The sequence below is a fragment of the Lagenorhynchus albirostris genome, chromosome 4 (assembly GCF_949774975.1).
Source record: "Lagenorhynchus albirostris chromosome 4, mLagAlb1.1, whole genome shotgun sequence".
Classification (NCBI taxonomy): Eukaryota; Metazoa; Chordata; class Mammalia; order Artiodactyla; family Delphinidae; genus Lagenorhynchus; species Lagenorhynchus albirostris.
Window position 1 is genome coordinate 121,606,328 of NC_083098.1, and position 20,710 is coordinate 121,627,037.

General features: G+C 37.9%; 1 protein-coding gene across 15 annotated transcripts in view; it reads right to left on the minus strand.

The window, feature by feature from the left end:
- The window catches only part of CAMK2D (calcium/calmodulin dependent protein kinase II delta), a 275,544-nt gene that overhangs the window by 11,331 nt on the left and 243,503 nt on the right, over nucleotides 1-20,710 (minus strand). For all 15 annotated transcript variants that reach the window (XM_060148622.1, XM_060148635.1, XM_060148624.1 and 12 more), the window contains one exon: nucleotides 758-833. In XM_060148622.1, coding sequence (XP_060004605.1) covers nucleotides 758-833 — 76 coding nt within the window. The remainder of the gene's footprint in view (nucleotides 1-757; nucleotides 834-20,710) is intronic.

Genomic DNA, 20,710 nt, shown 5'->3' on the forward strand with positions numbered 1-20,710 from the left:
TAGATCTTTCCAACCAGAGATCAAACTCTTTTCTGCATTTAACACTTTCATTCAAGAGGACCTCACTAGTATGGTGTAAGGGGAAAGCTGAGAACTGATTTTTTTCTCCACTCAAATAACTAACTTATTGACCCACGTTCTTTGCACAATAAGCCTTCACGCCCTATTTGAAAGCTTTACTTTTATTTGATCAACGTGACTTCCTTTAATACCTATGGTAAACTTTAAATTTAACATTAGAACCCTTTCTTCAAATAAAATTTTATCTAAGAGGCAAACCCCTAAAAGAGATGAAGATAAAGTTGAGCTGTGCTGGCTGGAAAGGGAAAAGGCTGCCAGACGCTGCCTCCTAATCTCTTTCTCTGTCCCATCACCTCTGCAGAACTGCGAGGAAAAACGTCTCTTAAGCCAAGTGAACTATTTACGTGCTTTCGTGTTTCTTGTGTGTTTGCTCTCATGGATTGCTCTGCCTGGAATGCCTTCTCTCGCATGGAGGTGCCAGAGGGTCAGGCTTCTGTGCACTGACAAAGAAATCCCCAATCTTCCTATCAAAAGTCTCATCTTCTCTCTCTGAAATCTTAATTACATTTATTTCTCTCCTAGAGGCACTTGAGTCATGTATACGTTGGAATGAAGCTATTGCGGGTGTATCAAACCTGGCGTTAAATATACACGAGTCAGGTACATTGAAGAATGCATTCATATAGAAAATACTTTGTCATATGCATGAAAGCAAAATAAATGTGCCTCTACTCACGTGTAAGCTTCAAAGTCCCCGTTGTTGATAGCTTCGATGAGTTGTTCAGTAACTTTGATAATCTCTTGCTTTCGTGCTAAAGGCAAAGATAAAGAGTTGGGTGAGAATAAAGGGCAAAAGCCATATAAAATTACTCTAATGGTACTGCTATTTTCCTTAAACAGGGTATTACCAGTTAAGACACATCCCTCTCAGAATCTTGGTGTTATCCTCTCTACAATCTTGCTGCTCAAAGCGCACAGATCAACATTAGGTCCCTCTTCTGGGAGCCTGGCAGAAACACAGATTCTCAGGTCCTACTCCAGACCTACAGTTTCAGAATCTGTATTTTACCAGGACCCTCAGGTAAGCATGTTCACATTGGGGAAGCACTGCTGCCCTCCCTCTGTTAGAAAACAACAGTCACCCAGAAGGTCAAGGCTATATTTTAAAAAAGTAGTTCTTATTACCTTTACCAACATGATTGAGTTTACGAACATTCTTGTGTTATTTTAATCTATCTTCACAGTATAGCTGACATCTTGCATTGAGACATTTAACTTTAAGTATTTGCATTTTTTTATTGTTCAGCTCAACTAACCCTGCAAAAGAGGATGCTAACACTGTAATTGCCATCATATTTAGATAAATAGCCTTCCATAAACTGTAAATTGGAAAAACAAGGTATGAATCAATGCTGTGGATGGAGATGGAAGTCCCCCCGTATGGCTGTCAACTCTGACAACAAACATGATTTGTTTCTATTTCTAGCCCATAACCGGTAAAATTATTAACAGTTGGCTTGGCTCAAATCCCACCTACTTCATCTGCCTCAAGTGTTCTTTCCCTTTGTGGAAAGCCTACCTTGTATTATTCATTGGGCAATTAAGCATATACTATATACCATGACAACTTCTTTAGTTAAATTATTGTTTTAAATTGTTACTAAACTTGATTTACCGTGTAATGTCTTCCTAGTTAAATTAAAAGCTCCCTGTGGGCAAAGAACATGTTATTTCTTTGTATCCTTGAAAAAGCTTTATCCAATGTCTTTAATAAAACAGATGCTCAATAAGTTGAATTTGATCAACTGATTTGATAACCTTTTCCTGATTTCAGAACAGTATTCTCTTACTAAGGAAATAAAGCCATGAAATATTTTAAAAATTAAATTTAATTGAATTTTGTTTAAAGAACATTGTGATACTTTCTTAAATCACTGGAAATAAACTGGGGGTAATCACAAAAAGTTATTCCATCTATCTTAGATAGGCTGCTATTCATCATAGAAAAAGCTGAAGTCTGGTTTTAGTTCTTATTGATTAAAGTCAACCAGTTTGCATTTTTAATGAATCTGATCTTTTTTTTAGCAGATTCTTAACCACAAACTTAAAGTTTATATTCACTTTCAAAACTCCAGGTTATTCCCCTTATTACTGAACTGCAGGAGACTGAGCCCCCTTGGGCTTTGGCGACCCCATCTGGGCAGTGTTTATTTGTTGGTTGATTTTGCTGTGCCGGGTACTTCCTTTCCCATTTGCTATCATTTTGTAACACACATGCTGACCCTCTTCCCTTCCTCTTCTTTTCCTTGGGAAAATACAATGAATAAAGACTTATCGGTACAAAAAAAAAAAACCAAAAACCAAAAACTCCAGGTTATCCAGGTTGTGATATTCCTTATTTAAAACAAATGTCCTGGTGCTTGGTGATCACCTAGATAGGAGGGATAGGGAGGGCGGAAGGGACACGCAAGAGGGAGGAGCTGATTCACTTTGTTACAAAGCAGAAACTAATACACCATTGTAAAGCAATTATACTCCAATAAAGATGTAAAAAAACAAAAAACAAATGTTCTGTAAACCTAACTTGACTTTACTGAGATTATATGAGACTACCTTATAAAATATGGTTTGTCCACAAATGGTTGCTAACAATGTCAAGGTTGATAATATCAAAAAATAATCTCCATACAGGTTAGATTCCATATTCAGTTATTTACATAATTTCATTTATATTGAAAAAAAATAACATAAGGTTTCTTAGCTCCTATACACACCTAAAACATTTCTTGCCCATGATCATTTGATGAATGAATAGCTATAACATATCGAACATCAAAGCATACTGACAGAAGTAGTGGCAGGGAATAATTCTGTAATAGGGATGGTGCCAATGGCACAGTTTAGCTTAATTTAGTTAGGCAATAAGTGATTCATCTGTCTGTAGCGTCAACAGTATGAACATTTGGCAAAAACGCATGACAGCTGACCCAATTCTGGAATATAAAGGACACTGGTGCAGAGGAGCTCAGAAAATGAGATTAGAAAAATGTGACTACCAAAACTTCCTCCTCGTATTAAATCCTCATTTAAAACTAATAGATTTCTTAGGATGCTATGTGGCTAATAGGAAAAAAAACTACAGTTTAGAAAACAATGTTAATTTTTTAGGATAAAAGAAGGAAAAAATGAACATCAGATCACTGCCCTTTGAAGAGCTTCATTAGGCTAAGAGTTAGTTTACAAAGTGCGAACAGTTCTGGGTCACCTTCTGAAGTTCCTGAAAGTCTCTAGATTCCTTCAGAAGCATAATATGCAATTAGAAACATCGGTGTACATGGCCATGTCTCACTCTGAACCACTACGGAAACACTCATTAGCTCTTCAACAGTCTGCATCCTACAACTGGCTTAATTTTTGTCCTGCATAATCAAAGCAACCCAAGTGGCCTTCTTAGTTCTTATTTTCAGAAACAGTGGTGCTGTAGCTGGCAGGACGGCACATGGGAAGTAGCCAGAAGGCTTCTGTGCTGCATCATCATGAAAGCAACGTGCCTCTCTTGGCTCAGGAGGGGCCTGGAACTCAGTAATCTTTAGAGTGCTTGTTTCCCTGGAGCAAAGGCGCTCGAGTGAGTCAGGGCAGCACATGACAGCTGACTCTTTAAAGGAAAGCAGAAGGCTGGGAATGAATCTTTTGTATATAGAAGTCTGTTGTGGTTGGAACTGTTGCCACAGTGACCTAGAGGAAGAAGGAGGGTTTGATGCGAGCTGTATCTCCTCTCGCCAGCAGTGAGGCTGAGGAACAATCACTGCGCAAGGTGCCTGGATGTCTATGTTCTGGGGGGAGGGGTCGCTATCCTCTGGCCTTCCCTCTTCCTGAATGTCAAGTAATGGCCACTCCGGAAGTCAAAGTGGGGAGAGCTTGAGAGGTGTCACTAATTACCCTGAAGGCGAGGGAAGAGTGTACCAGTAAGGTGTTCCCTGAGTACCAGAAGCTTCTAACCTCATGGCTAGACACTTAATCACAGGGAACTGATTACCAAATAGTTTTACTTATAGAATTGAGGTGCTCAAGCCTATACCCACAGGTCCCAAAGTAGTTTCTGGGGATTTCCAGGTTCCTAGGGGAAAGGCAGGAGAGAAAAGCAAGCGGCAGAAATGCTCCAGATCCTGTGTGCGATTACTTTCCATGCAATTCTGCAAAAGAACTGAGAACACTGCCATGTTCAAATTCATATTTTTTGTCTCTTTATTGTTCTAAAGAAGTCTGGAAGAGAAAGATAAGAGTGTGAATGGGCCCAGTGTTTAAAAAAAAAAACAAACTCAAAAACCAAAAAAAATATATCCCTGGGAACCGAAAGTGATTATGTAATGAAACAACTGATAGATTTCAACATTTCTCAAGCATTATCAGATCTGAGCATCAGGACAATTCTCTGAGATATGCAGACCGATGTTACCTCTCTGGTTAACAGAGAAGTACAGAGTACAGGCACTGCCCAAAGGCACAGAGTTTGCTGATGACTCCTTTCTGCCATCTTGAAATACTCCCCTTTTTTTCTCTTTTCTCTGCTCTCATCATCTCACTCTCATTTGCAATGTGGACTTGAAACGTTTCAATTCCTTTTAAAGGCTCGGTCTGAGGCCCTCTTACCATATACTGTTATCCCTACGGTTCTATCTACACCAGTGTTCTAAATTGCTGTCTGTATCCCATGACTCCCAAATTGTTACCTTGTTTCTAGACTTTTCCTCCAGGTCTGTATGTCTGTGCCTATTCTGGAATCTCCGTTTGGAGATCTTTAATGCGTCTGGAATCCAACACACCCTAAACTGAGCATATGAACTTCTGTTGCCACAAACCTATTTGCTCTTCCAGGGACCTCCATCCAGGTGAACGGCATCATCCACCCAGGTGCACGAGCCAGAAAGAAGCCTGGGGATCATTTTTGACTTTCTCACACCCTGACTCTGAATCCAATCCTTCAAGTCCTATTGATTTTGCCTTTTCAAGGCCTTACACATTAGTCCACTTCTTTTCTTCTTACATCACTCCGGTACAAGCACCCATCATTTCTTGTCCAGAAAAATTATCTGAAGAGGGACTATGAAACCCCGTATAATCTAAACCCTGTCCATCCCACCAGCCCCACTCAAAGGCTGCCTTACTTTATCCTCTACACCCCACCCATGGCGCCTTCTCTCAGCAATTCAAAATGACCATGCTTCCTCCTTTGCAGCTCTTCATGTGAGCTGCCCTCTCTTCTTGGGAAAGTGTCCCCCATTATTGCCTTCATTTCTTTTATCAGCTTTCAACTCACCTATTATTTCTTCAAAAAATCCTACTTGGAGTCTCATTTTAGGAGAGGTCCCCGTGTTATAAGTCCACACATATCCTACACCTGCCGTTTAAAAGCACTTGGTACACTTGTACTTACGTACTTCTTTGTGTGTATTTGATCAGTTTTCTCTATTATTATGTTGTAAACTCCAGCGGGGTAGGTACCTCACCATTACAACCCGCATCTAGCATAGTACATGGCATAGAGTAAATGTTCAGTACATATTTGAATGAGCAAACTCAAGTGCTTTCTTATCCGATCATCCATGAGTCATATAATTTATCCTTAGCAATTACCGTGTTGTTTCCCAGGGTATGTCTTCAGCCTCTTCCTCGTTTCTTTCCTTTTTTCTTGGTAATCTCATTTATTCCTCTGGCTTTGACCATCTACTGAAGACTGCCAAATCTCTATCACGGACCTTAAGTCTTTCTGGGCTCCAAGTTCATTTTTGTGACTGCAATCTAAACACTCCCTGTTGTCCTGGCATTTCACACCTGGGGTGCTCAAAATTGACGTCAAGCATCTTCCTTGCAAAATCTGCTGCTTCTGTTGTATTTCTCATCTTGGATGGTGGCACCGTAATCTACTCAGCTGCCTACACCGAAATCCTTGATGCCTCCTTTCAATTCCTCATACGGTTGATCACCGGCTCCTCTTTATTCATCCAAATCTTTCTCAGATCCATTTCTTCCTCTCTGGGCTCATTGCCATTGCTCTGATTCTGGCTGTCGGATGTTCCTAACCACTCCTGCCCTGATGTCTCCCCCTTCTCCTCCCATACCCTCTCCTCACCAGCCCCTCCACTCCTCACTGCTGCAGAATCATCCCTCTAGAGAACAGAGCTGACCGTGCTGTTCCCCCACTCTCTGGAAGCCAAAGCTCACACTTGTTTGTTCTTTTTTGTTTTTGTTTTTGCGGTACCCGGGCCTCTCACTGTTGTGGCCTCTCCCGTTGCGGAGCACAGGCTCCGGATGCGCAGGCTCAGCGGCCAAGGCTCACGGGCCCAGCCGCTCTGCGGCATGTGGGATCTTCCCGGACCGGGGCACGAACCCACGTCCCCTGCATCGGCAGGCGAACTCTCAACCACTGCGCCACCAGGGAAGCCCTGTTTGTTTGTTCTTTAAAGGTTTTCCTACTCTATTTTTTTCCAGCTTCATTTCCTGACACTTCTTTTCCCCCAGGGCTCCCACATAGCCTATTCTACAGCTACACCAAGGGGCTCACTCTTTCCCAACTAGTCCTGGCTCATTGATAATTCTGTGCCTTTCCTCTCGCTGTTCCTTCTGCCTGGAAACTCTGTCTTCTGCCTGGAAATCTCCCTCAATACTTTGCTCCAACGTCACTTCTTCTGTATGGACTTTCCTGAGTGTTCCAGATGCAGCTATTCAATCTCACTGTGGTCCTCCCATAGCATTATCACAGGATGTTCACAGATCTGACCAGGACACGACCACTTTCTACCTTTTAACACCTAGTATTGAGTAAATGTCTCTGAATGCATGCACATATGAATACATAAATACATGGATAGACAATGTATATAAAGTTCTTTGTGCATTTTAATGCATTAGATAAATGCCAAGTATGGAGGTGATGATGATCATGTCTGGTAGCAGCCTGGCTGTGATTATGCTAACTGGAAAGGCATTCATGGGTCCTGCACATCTCAAAATCAGCAGAATTACCACCATATATGAGGCCACGGTATTTCCATGGGGAAGTAATCTGTATAGGTCTAGAAAGATTAAACTAGGCACATCTATCAATGTTTAAACTTATAATTTCTTTTAAGAGAGTTGAATGGAGAGAAGGAACCAAGTTATTTGAGCTCAGGCTTTTTCTGAACCTTTGTTCAGATTTTAAATTTATTAGTTTGAGGTGAAACTTTAACAATAAAACTTATTCAGAAGACTAGTTGGCCTACAATGAAACTTGGGTTGGGAAATCAACTGAATTTATACATGCAAATTGAGATTCACTAAAATGTTAGCAGAGTATCGAATATTAAAATCTTTTAGTGAACTGTGCCTAAAGATTTACTTATTCAGTGATCAAAAGTTGTTTAGCTTTTTTTATATGTATCATCTTAGCTTAGCAATTCTACTCATTTACTCTTTGTCAATATTTATTCTATTATTCTCTCACATAAATCGTACCCATGTTTTCTTTGGTCAGTCTCCCAAGGCAATAGAAATAAAAGCAAAAATAAACAAATGGGACCTAATCAAGTTTACAAGCTTTTGTACAGCAAAAGAAACCATAACAAAACAAAAAGACAACCTAGAGACTAGGAGAAAATATTTGCAAATAATGTGACCAGCAAGGGCTTAATTTCCAAAATATACAAACAGCTTATACAACTCAACAACCAAAAAACAAACAACCCAATTGAAAAATGGGCAGAAGACCTAAATAGACATTTCTCCCAAGAAGTCAAACCGATGGCCAACAAACACATGAAAGTATGCTCAACATCACTAATCATTAGAGAAATGCAAATCAAAACTACAATGAGGTATCACCTCACACTAGTCAGAATGGCCATCATCAGAAAAACTACAAACAATAAATGCTGGAGAGGGTGTGGAGAAAAGTGAACCTTCCTACATTGTTGGTGGGAATGTAAATTGGTACAGCCACTATGGAAAACAGTATGGAGATTCCTCAAAAAACTAAAAACAGAGTTGCCATATAATTCAGCAATCACACTCCTGGGTATATATCTGGACAAAACTATAATTCAAAAATATACATGCAGCCCTATGTTCATAGCAGCACTATTCACAATAGTCAATATATGGAAACAACCTAAATGTCAACTGACAGATGAATAAAGATGTGATACATATATATAATGGAATACTACTCGGCCATCAAAAAGAACGAAATAATGCCATTTGCAGCAACGTGGATGGACCTAGAGATTACCATACCAAGTAAAGTAAGTCAAAAAGAGAAAGACAAATACCATATGATATCACTTATATGTGGAATCTAAAATATGACACAAACGAACCTATCTATGAAACAGAAACAGACACGCAGATGTAGAGAACAGACTTGTGGTTGCCAAGGTGGGTGGGGAGGAATGGACTGGGAGTTGGGATTAGCAGATGCAAACTATTGTATATAGAATGGATAAATAACATGGTCCTACTGTATAGCACAGGGAACTATATTCAATATCCTGTAATAAACCATATGGAAAAGAATATGAAAAAGAATGTATATGTATGTATAACTGAATCACTTTGCTGTACAGCAGAAATTAACACATTATAAATCAACTATATTTCAATAAAATAAATTTAAAAATTTTGCTCTATTTAGTTTAACTACTCCTTCCATGTTTCTCAGAGTTATTGGGTACCTGCCTGCCAGAGACTTGAAGGACAGGGAGGTTAAGTGACTTACTAAAGTCATCCAGCAAATTCAGAAGCTGTGCCAGGGCTGGAGATTTATCTGGCTGAGGTGCTGTCTGCTGTTTAATTCACTAATCTATGTTCCTTTCCAGCCCATAGTGCCTCATTCAATATTTTGAAATCATAAACTTAAATAAACTACCTAAATGTCTTTGAACTTCCTCTGGGAAGGTGACTGATGACTTAATTACTGAGCCAGAGTTGTAATTAATTAATACACCAGTTCCACAAAACTGGGTATCCCATGGTTTTATTGTCTTTTTCCATGCTGCCATTAACAAAAATAACTCTTGGGAATAGTTTTTATTTTAGGCAAACATACAAATTAGGATCATTTTCATGTTCTGGGTAGTTTTATAAAAAAAGGTGCCTATCAACTCAGCTATGTTTGGAGTTTCCTGTGCAATTAACAGCTTGTTTCTTAGTGACTATTTTTATTTCACTAGTTTGATATATTAGTTAATATTTAGGAGAGTAATTTCCATTATTTTGGCTTTTAAAATCAAAGTCATCGAAGATTCTGGAGTTGATTGGTTTAATACTCTATTATATAATATTTTATCCAAATATAACACCTGGAAATTACCAAGCTTCTAGTCAAGAATGCTTTTCAAGAAATTATTATAAAGCTCACTTATCCATAATTCACTTGTTCAATAACACCAATATTCAGCCTTTTAATTGCTAGAGGCCCTCAAGATTTAAAAGATAAATTATTCAAATCATCTTTGTACTTTGCTCTATAAAAACCTAACTACTCTGAATTTCAAGGCGTAAATTGTTCATTGGGGAAGAAGTACTACTAGTCTTAGTCCTGTTAAATTGCTATGGTCTGACAGTAAATGATTAACAAATATTTAAGAACAGAAAAGTCTGGCATTGGGATCATTTAGTGTAAGTGAAAATAGGTTTAGATTTTTTTAAAAGATTTGTGAAGGTATCATTGGGTTACAAAATATGGCTGTGTCATTCCTAAGATGAGTCTGAATCTGAAGATGAAAAAAATATTTACTATTTTTTTAAAGATTAAAGGATGTGTAAAGTATTTATAAAGATTTTCATTAAAAATGGCTGACATAAAACTTTCAGGGTCTAAAGAAGCTATATATAGTTATACAGAACATTTGCTGATATGAAAGAATTCAGTCCATCCACATTAAAGTAATTGGGTAACTTTTCTGCCACCTGCAGCTGACTTGCAGAAGCTAGAAATAGGACAACATTATGAATACCATTGAGTATTCTAAGTATTAAGATGTTTTATGAATTAGATAGGTGTGGTTCCACTTCCAGTTAAGAGTTGACGACACGGAAAAAAAAGATTTTAAGAAACTGGTTCAAAGAATCATACCAACTGCTTAGATTTAAGATTAAAATTGTAGTCTCTGGGCATCAGGTGTATATATTTGCATGATAAGAGAAATACTAAGCATTCTCAAGAGGTATCTCTTTCTTCCACTGCAGAACCAAGGTGATGGTTAAAACTACTGTCTCAAAAGAAAAATCAGACTAAGAAAAGAGAGAATGAGACTTAGGATTTTTAAATATTTGGAAAGTTATTTTTTGCCTTGTTTTTGGGGGGTTTGTTTTGTCGTGAATGAAATCCAGCTTTCCCCAAATCTTGGAACTGTAATGATTCCAACTAACCCCTCCAATCAATTTTACATGATATTAGCCAAAACAGGGCATGTATCTTTCAGGTCAAAAGTAAATGCCAACCTGTTCATGCTCTGTCCTTCAGTATGGACAGGCAGTATAAAATATTGAGAAGAGTTAAAATCTTGTGCAGCCGTGAGTGTAGGCTTTATTTTTTTCAATGATTTCTACTGCTGTTGCTCAGCTTATAATTAATTTAGTTTCTCTTAAGTAACCTATTCCTTTAGAAAAAGTATAAAATTTGACTTCAATGAAAAACAGAATCCACTGTATGCTTAGATAAGTTTATTTATAACTCTACTTTCCTGAATAAGTTAACTGGTAGATTCATGAATGCTCCCTTGGACCAAGAATGCAGGAGCCTAGAAGGCTATCCGCCATGGTAGAGAACCGTCATATATCTTTGTTCATTTTGCAAAAAGCAAAAATAAAAAACGAACAGAAAGATACACCAAAATTAATTGAAGTGTGATGTCTTTGGATTTTTTTGAGAAAGCACCAGTTAGACTACAGTTAGAGTATAAAAAAATGTTATTCTGTGACTACATTTATTATTAAGTCCCATATATTTTTTAAAGGTCTTTTCCCCTTGTTTCCAGGTTCACACAAGTTCCTAAACGCATTTCAGTATTTCTCACACCAGTGTTTGCTTCAATGAGGTTGACACTAAGCAGTTTCCCAACCCACCACTGTACAGATCATACAGATATTTTAATTATAAGAACATCATTTCACTTCTTTCTAAGTGTTAAAACAATACTCATCTCATTCTGACCAATTTCCCTTGACGAGACTGACAAGATAAAACAGCAGATCTTACTACTGCTCAAGAATATGCAGCAGCATCTGCTCTCATTGTAATTCCATGCTTTCTAGCTAATTCTCATCTTCAGCAACTTTCATTGCAAAGTCTATCATTATCCAATCCATGCTTCCAGAATCATTGAATGGAAACTGCAAGAGCAGATCAGGTTTAGTGAAGTAGAAAAAAGAGAGGCCAATTCACGAAATATGTCATAGAACCCAGTCACACCACACATTGTTCAAAATAACTAGAGCATCTACAATCTACAGTAAATTAGGGAACTAGTGAAAAAAGTTAATGGAACAAATAACGTATCTATAGTTAAGGAATGTTTTTAATTTGGAAAATTATGGGAAATTAATAGACTCTCTTGATAAGTCAACTGTATAATGCATTTGTCTACAGCATTGTAGATCTAAAGGTCAGGGCTCGATGTAATATATGTGCCTATATGCCTAACTTTGATGATCTGATAATTATTATAGCCTTCTGAGATGTCAGACCATGGATTGAAAAGGCAGAGCAGTAGTCAGTCTGGATAAATTTATAATGGGTTATCACAACTTGCAAGACATACTTAAGGTTTGGAGGAAAATAACCTATTTTCACCACACACACACACACACACACACACACACTCACAAAATGATGTGAATTCCTGTAACTCTTCTCATGTCCCCATGCATTTGACAGAGAACAGGGACAAGACTCCTAGGACCAGGAGTCATTTCTGTGATTAGTTACTACATTTTTCAAAACTTAATTTGGGAGGGTGAAAATATCTTATCAGACCAAAAATTCTTCAATGAGTTTTCATGGCTAATGCTTTTTATTAAAGTGATATACCTCACACTGGCACTATATAACCGCTTTAGCTCTGGGATATTCTGATCTAAATTCAGCTTAGAAAACTGATTTAAAAGTATGTGGACCAAAAAGGTTGCCTACCATTTCAGTAAAGTACAAGAATGTTGTTGCCATCAAGCCATCAGACACTGCAGCCACCCCTGACGGTGCACCCTGAGGGGAATTCAGGATGGAAAAAACCAGGATACTGGCCCTAGATAGTTAAGATGCATATCAAAGGAATAATTTCAACGAGCCCAGACTCTTGCATCTTCCCATACATACAAAGCACTAAATTCACTAACTTGGGATGTCTGTTTTCGTGTGTGTGTGTGTGTGTGTGTGTGTGTGTGTGTGTGTGATTAGCAGTAATCTTTTGATGTTCCACTAATTTTTTTTTTTCCAGCAAAAACTTCTACATACCCTGGCTCTTCCCTTACCTCTTTGGGACACTTCCTCAGAGCTATCTGAGAGGCTGCCTCCCAGGCTATAGTCCTCAGTAAAGTCCTCGAACAAAACATAACTCTCAACTTTTAGATTGTGTAGTATTTTTTCCTGTTGACAAGTACTTGTTGGAATATCTTGGCCAAATTTTACAAGACCAGTAAATTTATTCTTGTTTTAATCAATGTGAGTATAGAAAGAATTACATTTATGAACTATATATTTCAGAACTAACAACATATTACTGTTGCTTTCATTTATTCTAGGATATATTATAAATGTAAATTATCATAAAATGTAACAGTAGATACATATTTGTGAGTATGAAATACTTTTTTCCATTATTTGTTGAATATAAAAGATGAACATTCATCAAAGACACCATTCAGGTTATCTGATGAGTAATTAACAGTCCACACTTAGAAACTTGAAGTTCCAGGGGGACAGACCACTTAGAACGCCTATAAGGGTTATCTTTAGCACTTGCATAGGCAGATTATACAACACATCACAAACCACTGAAGAGGAAATTCTTCAATAATTCACAACACTGCTCATGTTAGAAAATTCTAGTACAGACTAAAAGGATCTTACCAACTCAGACACAGGCGCTTACACATTCATCCCAAACAAACGTTGTTTGTTTTATCCTCCATAACAAACAAGCAAGCACCACACTTCATTTTTATTAACTGTTCATATATTTAAATAGCGTTAGTAAGTTCCATCTTAGTCTAATCTTTTTTTTTTTTTTTTTTACTTATAAAGGTTATAAATGAAGATCTTCTATTTCCTGAAGAGAGATTTAAAAACACAATCTCATATGCTCATACCATTTCTACACTGGTCACAGTACCTCTAAAAAAATCACTGGGGTCTCTTTAAATAAGCTGTTTTCTGTCATTAGAGACTGTTAAGCTTTTCAGAGGTAATACTCTATTCTTCAGCAGTATCTTTACATTTTTGTTCACCGTAACTCTATACAACGTAATAGTATACAATTTTTTTTAATTAGAATACTATAATTCTCAGTAAACTAGCTAAGTAGAGAGTAAAAATACTCTGTACTCAAAATAGACACCACCACAGCAAGTTATTTTCCCCAATTGAAAACATTCTCTAGCTCAAATTGAAAACAAATGACATTCTGGAGCAGAATTTCTTTATTTTCTTTCTTTTAAAATCTGAAAACACATAGTGATGATAGGTTTTTGTCTATTACTCAAACTTTCCCTAAAATCCCAAATTCTCTCCTTAACGTTTGCCATCCGTGTTGTGCTGGATAGACATAGTGTAAATAACCACATGTAGTGATGTTAATGAAGAAACCAATAATCCTGTAATGAATTACTTCAAAAACAAACAAATAATAGGTCTTTCACACTTAAGCTGTTAACTTCTGTCAAGATGGTTAGTTTCCCTCTGAGGAAACACTGAACTGGCTAATCACGGTCTCCAAGAAGGACATTTTATGTTATGGTTCTTGAGATAGTTTGCTTGAGAATTTGGCATAGATACACTCCTTTAAAAATATGTATTTTACTTTTGTCGAAAACAATCAGCCTACATACTTCTCTTTTATTCTCATCAGAGATAATCAAGACACACTCAAAATAAGCCAATTTTTCAAAACACGTGAAAACATCCAGGGATAAAAGGATCAGTTTAAATGAGGAAAGACTGAGTCATTACTTAAAATGTTATGTTTAATTAAAAACAAAATATGTCTCTAAACTCAAAAATTTTAAGAGTTCAAAGAAAATTAACAATGCAAAAACCTCATAATTAATTTATTAAGTGCCTACTACATGATATCATGGAAGCAAAAAAACAGTGAATTAAAATAATCTAATTGTTTAAAATTCATGACAAATTAAAATAATACTGTTACCTTAATAAAAGCTTTTAAAAAATATTGGCTTTTGTTTTAAACCAAATATGAATTTATTTTCTGTACTTGGGCAGCTTCTTTGTTTGCTTATGTAAGTAGATTGGCTGGATTGTGGGTTAAGATTGTGGGTCTTAACGTTTACAGATGTTTACCCACTTATCAAAATAAATGGCTTAGAAAATAGAAACACTGATGCTACAATAAAAATCACAGGTCCCTTTAGATTTACAGACTCTTTTAGTAGTGAACCTCTGTGCTTATATCATGTACTCATAGGAAAGAATGGCCAGAATTAATATAATTAATTTTGCTGACTATCATGGGCCAGGCATTTAACAAATATTACTCTAGTTAACATGACTACGTTTTGTTATTGTTATTATTGTTAGGTTTGAACCATACGAAATCTTTACTTCTGAAGGTAAAAAATGGTTAAGTATTGAGACATCATTATCTCCACTGTACACAATGTGACTCAGAGAGGTTTACATGGGCAGCTGGATCGCCTAGCTCATAAAAGGCTGGGCTGTAATTCAAACCTACTATCTTTGATACCAAAACACATCCTCCATCCAAACAGGAAAGAGGATCCTGTGACTTACTTTTGAAATTTTCATTTTCTATGTTTTTAGTTTCTCAATTATGGGGTGGGGGTAGGGAACATGTGGACAAAAACCTATGGAGATAAAAAGCTGAGATGTGATCATAACTTTTAGAGAATTCTAGTCTTTTTAGTGACTACTAGGACATGGCATGGTTGATTTCTATCTTATTTCCTTCCTCCATCAATTAAATACTTATTATTCCTACTCTTGCCAAACACTGCTCTAGATACTGTGGATATAAGTGTGGACAAACCAGTCAAAAATCTCTGTCCTGAAGAAATTTATATGCTAGTAGGGGGAGAGAGACCGTAAGCAAATAAGTAAAATACATATTCCAGATAATGATAAATACTAGGAGAAAAGGAAAGCAGAGAAGGAGAATGGGAGCACTGGATTTGGAGGGAAACAATTTAAAACAGGGTCATCAAGGAAGATCTGAGAGGGTAACATTTGATCAGAGACCAAAAAAGAGAAGAGGCAGCAAGCACATGGAATCTGTATCAGGACATATTAGGCAGGGAATGGCAACTGTAAAGGCCCCGAGGCAGCAACCAGCTTGAGACATATCAGGACAGTGTTCCTGAGACATCTATAGCAGATGAAGTCAGACAGTAAAGGGAGGTATAGCTGGAGGAGGTCCTGATCACTGAGGGCCTTATAATCCATTCTAAAGACATTGGCGGCCAATGGAAACAAGACATAATCTGATATACTTTAAAAGCATTACTCTGACTACTGTGTCGTGAACAGACCATAAACAGGTAATACCAAAGCAGGGAGACTGGCTAAGAAGTCATGTCAATAATGCAGGCTAATGATGCTTTTGTGGACCAGGGTGACGGAAATGGAGTCAGTGAGCAGTAGTCAATTAAAAAAAAAATTGAGTGTACTTTGAGGGGAGAACCCATAGGATTTGCTGGTAGACTGGGTATATAAGGAAAATTGAGGAGACAAAAAAAAAAGCAATACCTATAACTAAATCTGTCTTTTTGTACCAAATATGATGCTACTTTTCATATGATGGACGGGCACATTTTGCTTAACAGCACTGACCAAGGGAAAAATGTTACACTATTACATATCAAAAGAAACAAAGAAAAAATAGACTACCTGATTCACTAAGTGTTAAGGATAAACATTCATGTACCTTGGAAGAAACTTTCTTTAACATAGAGTAAAATTTTAATGCAAAAACAATTTCATTAAAGAATGTACTACAAGACTGAGAACTCCTTGAGCAAGGGTTTTTTGGCCTCAGCCTAGTCTATCATATCTAGTACATAGTAGGTGTTCAATGGTCTTTTGAAAAAAAACTAATTGAATCCGAATTTTCCAAATAGAGGTCTCTTTGTCAGGAATTACATGTGTTACATGCATCTGAAATTTTCTGTATTCGCTCACATGACTATTTGTAGCTATGTCCTTATGTTTGTTTTTCAATGAATATATTATTCTTGTTTTAGAATTATCTGGATACAAGCCAGAAACAAAGAAGGTACACTATCACGCAGAATCATCTTTATCTTTTCTAGACTTACTCACGAGGGCAAGAAGTGTGGCTATCGCCTCCGTAGGGCACCTTACACTGCAGGTGCCCACGGAACATTTGTTGCACTAAATTGAATAATGAAAATACCATTCCAAATGCAAATAAATAAAAACCCTTTACTTCTAGATAGTCTCTTCTATAAAGCGCCTTCATTCATGTGTTTGTTGGTTGCTTTCATTTGTTTTGTTTTGATTTCAGACTTTGTTTTAACCTGGGGTTGGTAAGAGTTCTCATAATTGGTCAGCAGGGCTAAACAAGCCTGAGGCTATCACTGACAAATTTAAGATGCAAATCTCACAGAAGGCAAAGAGTAAAGAGAAAAACAGAGTGAGTGCGGAGGGTAAAATAAAGGAATGTGAAAAAAAAGAGAAAATGAAGTAATTTTACATCGGTGGTAGAATGGAATGAATTCTGCATCAGTCCTATAAGTTATGTATCTTGATCTAAATGTTAAAAGATCAACAGGTAGACACACACATGCAGACAAGAATTTTTCTAAATAAACCTTTTTAAAAATCAAAGTTTGGATTAGAAACCTAAAAGAAGTTACTGTACACTGCCCTACAGGTCTTCTAAGACGCTTTCAATCTAATGGAATGACATAATCATCAAAAGTCCTTAAATACAATATCCAGGAGTTTCTTAATTTGCAGATTCCCTTGAAGTAAGAAATGCATGCAAGGCCAAGTGCTGAGTTACAGACTGCTTAAGGTGGGAAGGGGACTGGCATCAAGTGGTCCTCTGCCCCAGGGAAGCCTACACAGAAACGATGATTTGCACTAAACAGCAGAATTTGAGTATTTAGTCATCACACTGTCCACTACTGTCCAGATTTACAAAAGACACTACTGTCCACTACTGTGATCTGTGTCCAGATCACAAAAAGCTCACTAATCAAGTGATTCTGTAGATTAGCTGAGACCATGACATCCAGGTGTCATCATATACCTGCCTCCAGTCAAGAGATAAGGCTGTCAATACCTGTGTCCTTAAACTGGGCCTTATGCAAACATTCTACGCACATCACCACCACCTACGTGTCAGCAAAAGGAAAAAGAGTATAAACGAGCATGAAGTCCCCACATACAGCCAGTCTCACATTTCTGCAATACATTTCTGCTTGCGGTACAGAGCTCCACTGGCCTAGAGCTGTAAGAAAGATGAAATGCAGCACGAGATCCAAGCAGCTGCTGAATGCTGAGCTGAAGTGAGATGCCGGAAGCAGGATGAGTGACAGAGATCACTTAAGGGCACACAGGAGCCCAACGTCGACAGGGGCTGCACAGCTCTGGCATCCTGTGAAAAAGCAGTAGATGGACCAAACTGATGCGCACGCATCAGGAAGAAGTAGCTGACTCTAAGCAATGGTGCTGGGCAGGCTAGGAGGTGGAGAGACATTGTGGCACACAGCAGCAGGCCCTGCAAACCGTTGCTATAGCCACAAACCAAAGGACAGTCTTCACGTGTACACAGCGTCAAAAGGACCACTTTAGGTACACCCACACCCCCTGAGAGCAGTACTGCCATACTGCCATCCAGTCATGAAAGGCCACTAATGCCAGCTGTTTTGACAACACCTGGAATTAATGAATTACTAGACATATATTCAAAATGGAATGATTATTTCATTAACTTTGGACCGAAAAAAAAATCATATTTTGAAAACACCATAAATTCTAATAGAAAAACTTTTTTTTTTAAGTGTATAATGGCCTGTTATTATCACAGTGCTTCTATGGTAATAACTATGCTTCATTAAGATGCTTATTTGTTTTTAAACTATTAGTATCTCTCTGTTACACTGAATTTATTGATGTAGTGTTAGAGATAATATTTGGGTTGAGTACAGGACAAAATTAGGAAGCTGCTCACAAGGTCAATACTAGGAAGTCAATACGTTGCCTTGGAGAAAGAAAACACAGGACCAGCAGCTTTTTACAAAGAAGAGTTGTGAAACAACACAAAGTCCCTTAGGGTGACTGTGAGTTGGGGCAGAAAAATGTTGTGGTTATAACTCAATGCTGAAGGTTTTTAAGAAAAAGAAAATAAAAGGACGTTTAGATATGAAATACACTTACCTTGGGTCTGACTTTTTCAGTAAGTTTTCCTGATATTTATTGAATTAAATGGGAGAAATGGCTTAAATGATAGCACAAAAGATACATATAAAGCACACGGAAGAATGTTTTGCCTGAGGTGTTGAAAGCTCTTGAATAAAACTAGTTCACAAAGAGAAGACGTGGAGCTCAGGCAAACAGTAGACATTTAGTAAACATTCCCTGAATGAATGAAGAAGCTGAGATAGTTTAGATACAAAGCAAGAGTGACCGGGACCGGGGCCTCTTGAAAGCCAAAGGCCATTCTGAATGGAAACTAATACGCAGAGTTCAAGGAAAATGGGTCTTTCCCAAATCCCCGCTCTCTAGGTTCCACTGAATGGAAAGGACCGTCAATCTACTACAACTTCTGCTTTCTTCCTCCTCTGACAGCTGCTAGTCTTTCTACCTTTTTCCTCCAGAAGAGGCCAGGAAAGCGTACCCTGTTGTTGGTTCCTCGTTTCTTCCTCCGGTCAGGTCACCATGATGTTTTAATTCCCCCTCCCCATGTCTCTTTACAGTGGAGGGGAGGTAGACCTGTCCCTGCCAGGCTGGTCCTCAGGGATGGGACGGAATGTGCACCACACTGGCAGGGGAAGCATGCGATATGGTGTTCAAGGGGTGCGTACACCACCGCGAAACGATGCCAGTCGAGGTGCTGGTGTTGGGGGGGCGCCCAGCAGGAAGGAATGGAGCGTGTGGCTGCGAGTGCACTATGGGAATATGCCTTTAAGAGGATGTTAAAAGTTGTGGTGTTTCACCCTGATAACAAGGCTGTATATAGAAAGGATAGAGTTGGAAAGTGTGTGTGTCAAAGAAAAGACATGCAGTTTTGTGGATAAGATATAGTTTTGTAGTGAGGGTATGGTTTTGGTCAGGGGATATAATTGATTGGTCTTTGTGAGTTCCTAGATGTTGGATATGTGTGTAACTTTGGGTTCTAACAGAGCTGGACAAAAAACACATTCCCTACCAGGCTATTCAGAGCTATGGCAAACTCTGAGGTGAAGAGAAAAGAGTACAGTCATTCAAATGTATAAATATATGAGGGTCTTTCTGAAAGACAGTGCGCTAATAAATGGAGAGGTTCCCACACAAGCCTATCACCACCATAATAAATATATCAGAAACATTTATGACCGTTTTAGTACCCCCTGTCTTACAGTAAGAATGATGGCCTGGGTGACCTTTCAAAGGATCTTCAAGTCTTAAAGTTTTCTGGTATCATTCAATATTAAAAAGGTTAACCACCCAAGGACCGCATGGGTCTTAAAAAGAACACAAATGAGCCCTAATATATATATGCCTCTGTGGCCACATCCACCCTAGGAAAATAAAGCAGACACTTGAAAAGTTTATTCACTGAGTTTAAGGAAAGGAACCAAGGCACTTTGGGCTCCCTTATCAACTGGACGTTTCTTTTGATCTCAATATTATGCTTAATTTCTCTAACATTTGGTGTGTGTAGACTCAGCATAACTATAGAGACAAATACTGTCTCAATTTGGGAAATCCCAGCAGTGAGATGAAACCCATATCATTGTGATTTCAAGAGAAGAGCTGTTTTCTGAGAAGTACTGACATAATTTCATTTCACCAAATAAATATAAGCTGTAAGGCGAGACTGTCAGGGACTCTGTTTATATATTGACATTTACACAGATTCACAGCAATCACCCCAAGCCAATATGTAGTACCGTGAAGAGTCCAATTCAGGTGAGAAAGACCACTTATTAAAACCCTGCTTGTAATCACCTAAGAATAAACATATTCCTCAGAGGATGACTTGCATACAGTGAGGTGTTAGTATTCTCCTAATTTTATTCAGTTATTGAAAGATTCAGTCTCACCAGTGAATAATGCACAGGTTATTTCTTCTTTTTGATTCCCGTTCAGGAGAAGAATGTAAAAAGTCATATAAACATTTTGTTTGGGTGAAAGAGCTAATGAGTCCAAAATACTTGTAAAGATGCTGCTTTCTGAATCACTGGGAAAGCTAAATGGCACATCTGCTTATTTGGTTAAAAAAAATCTCTT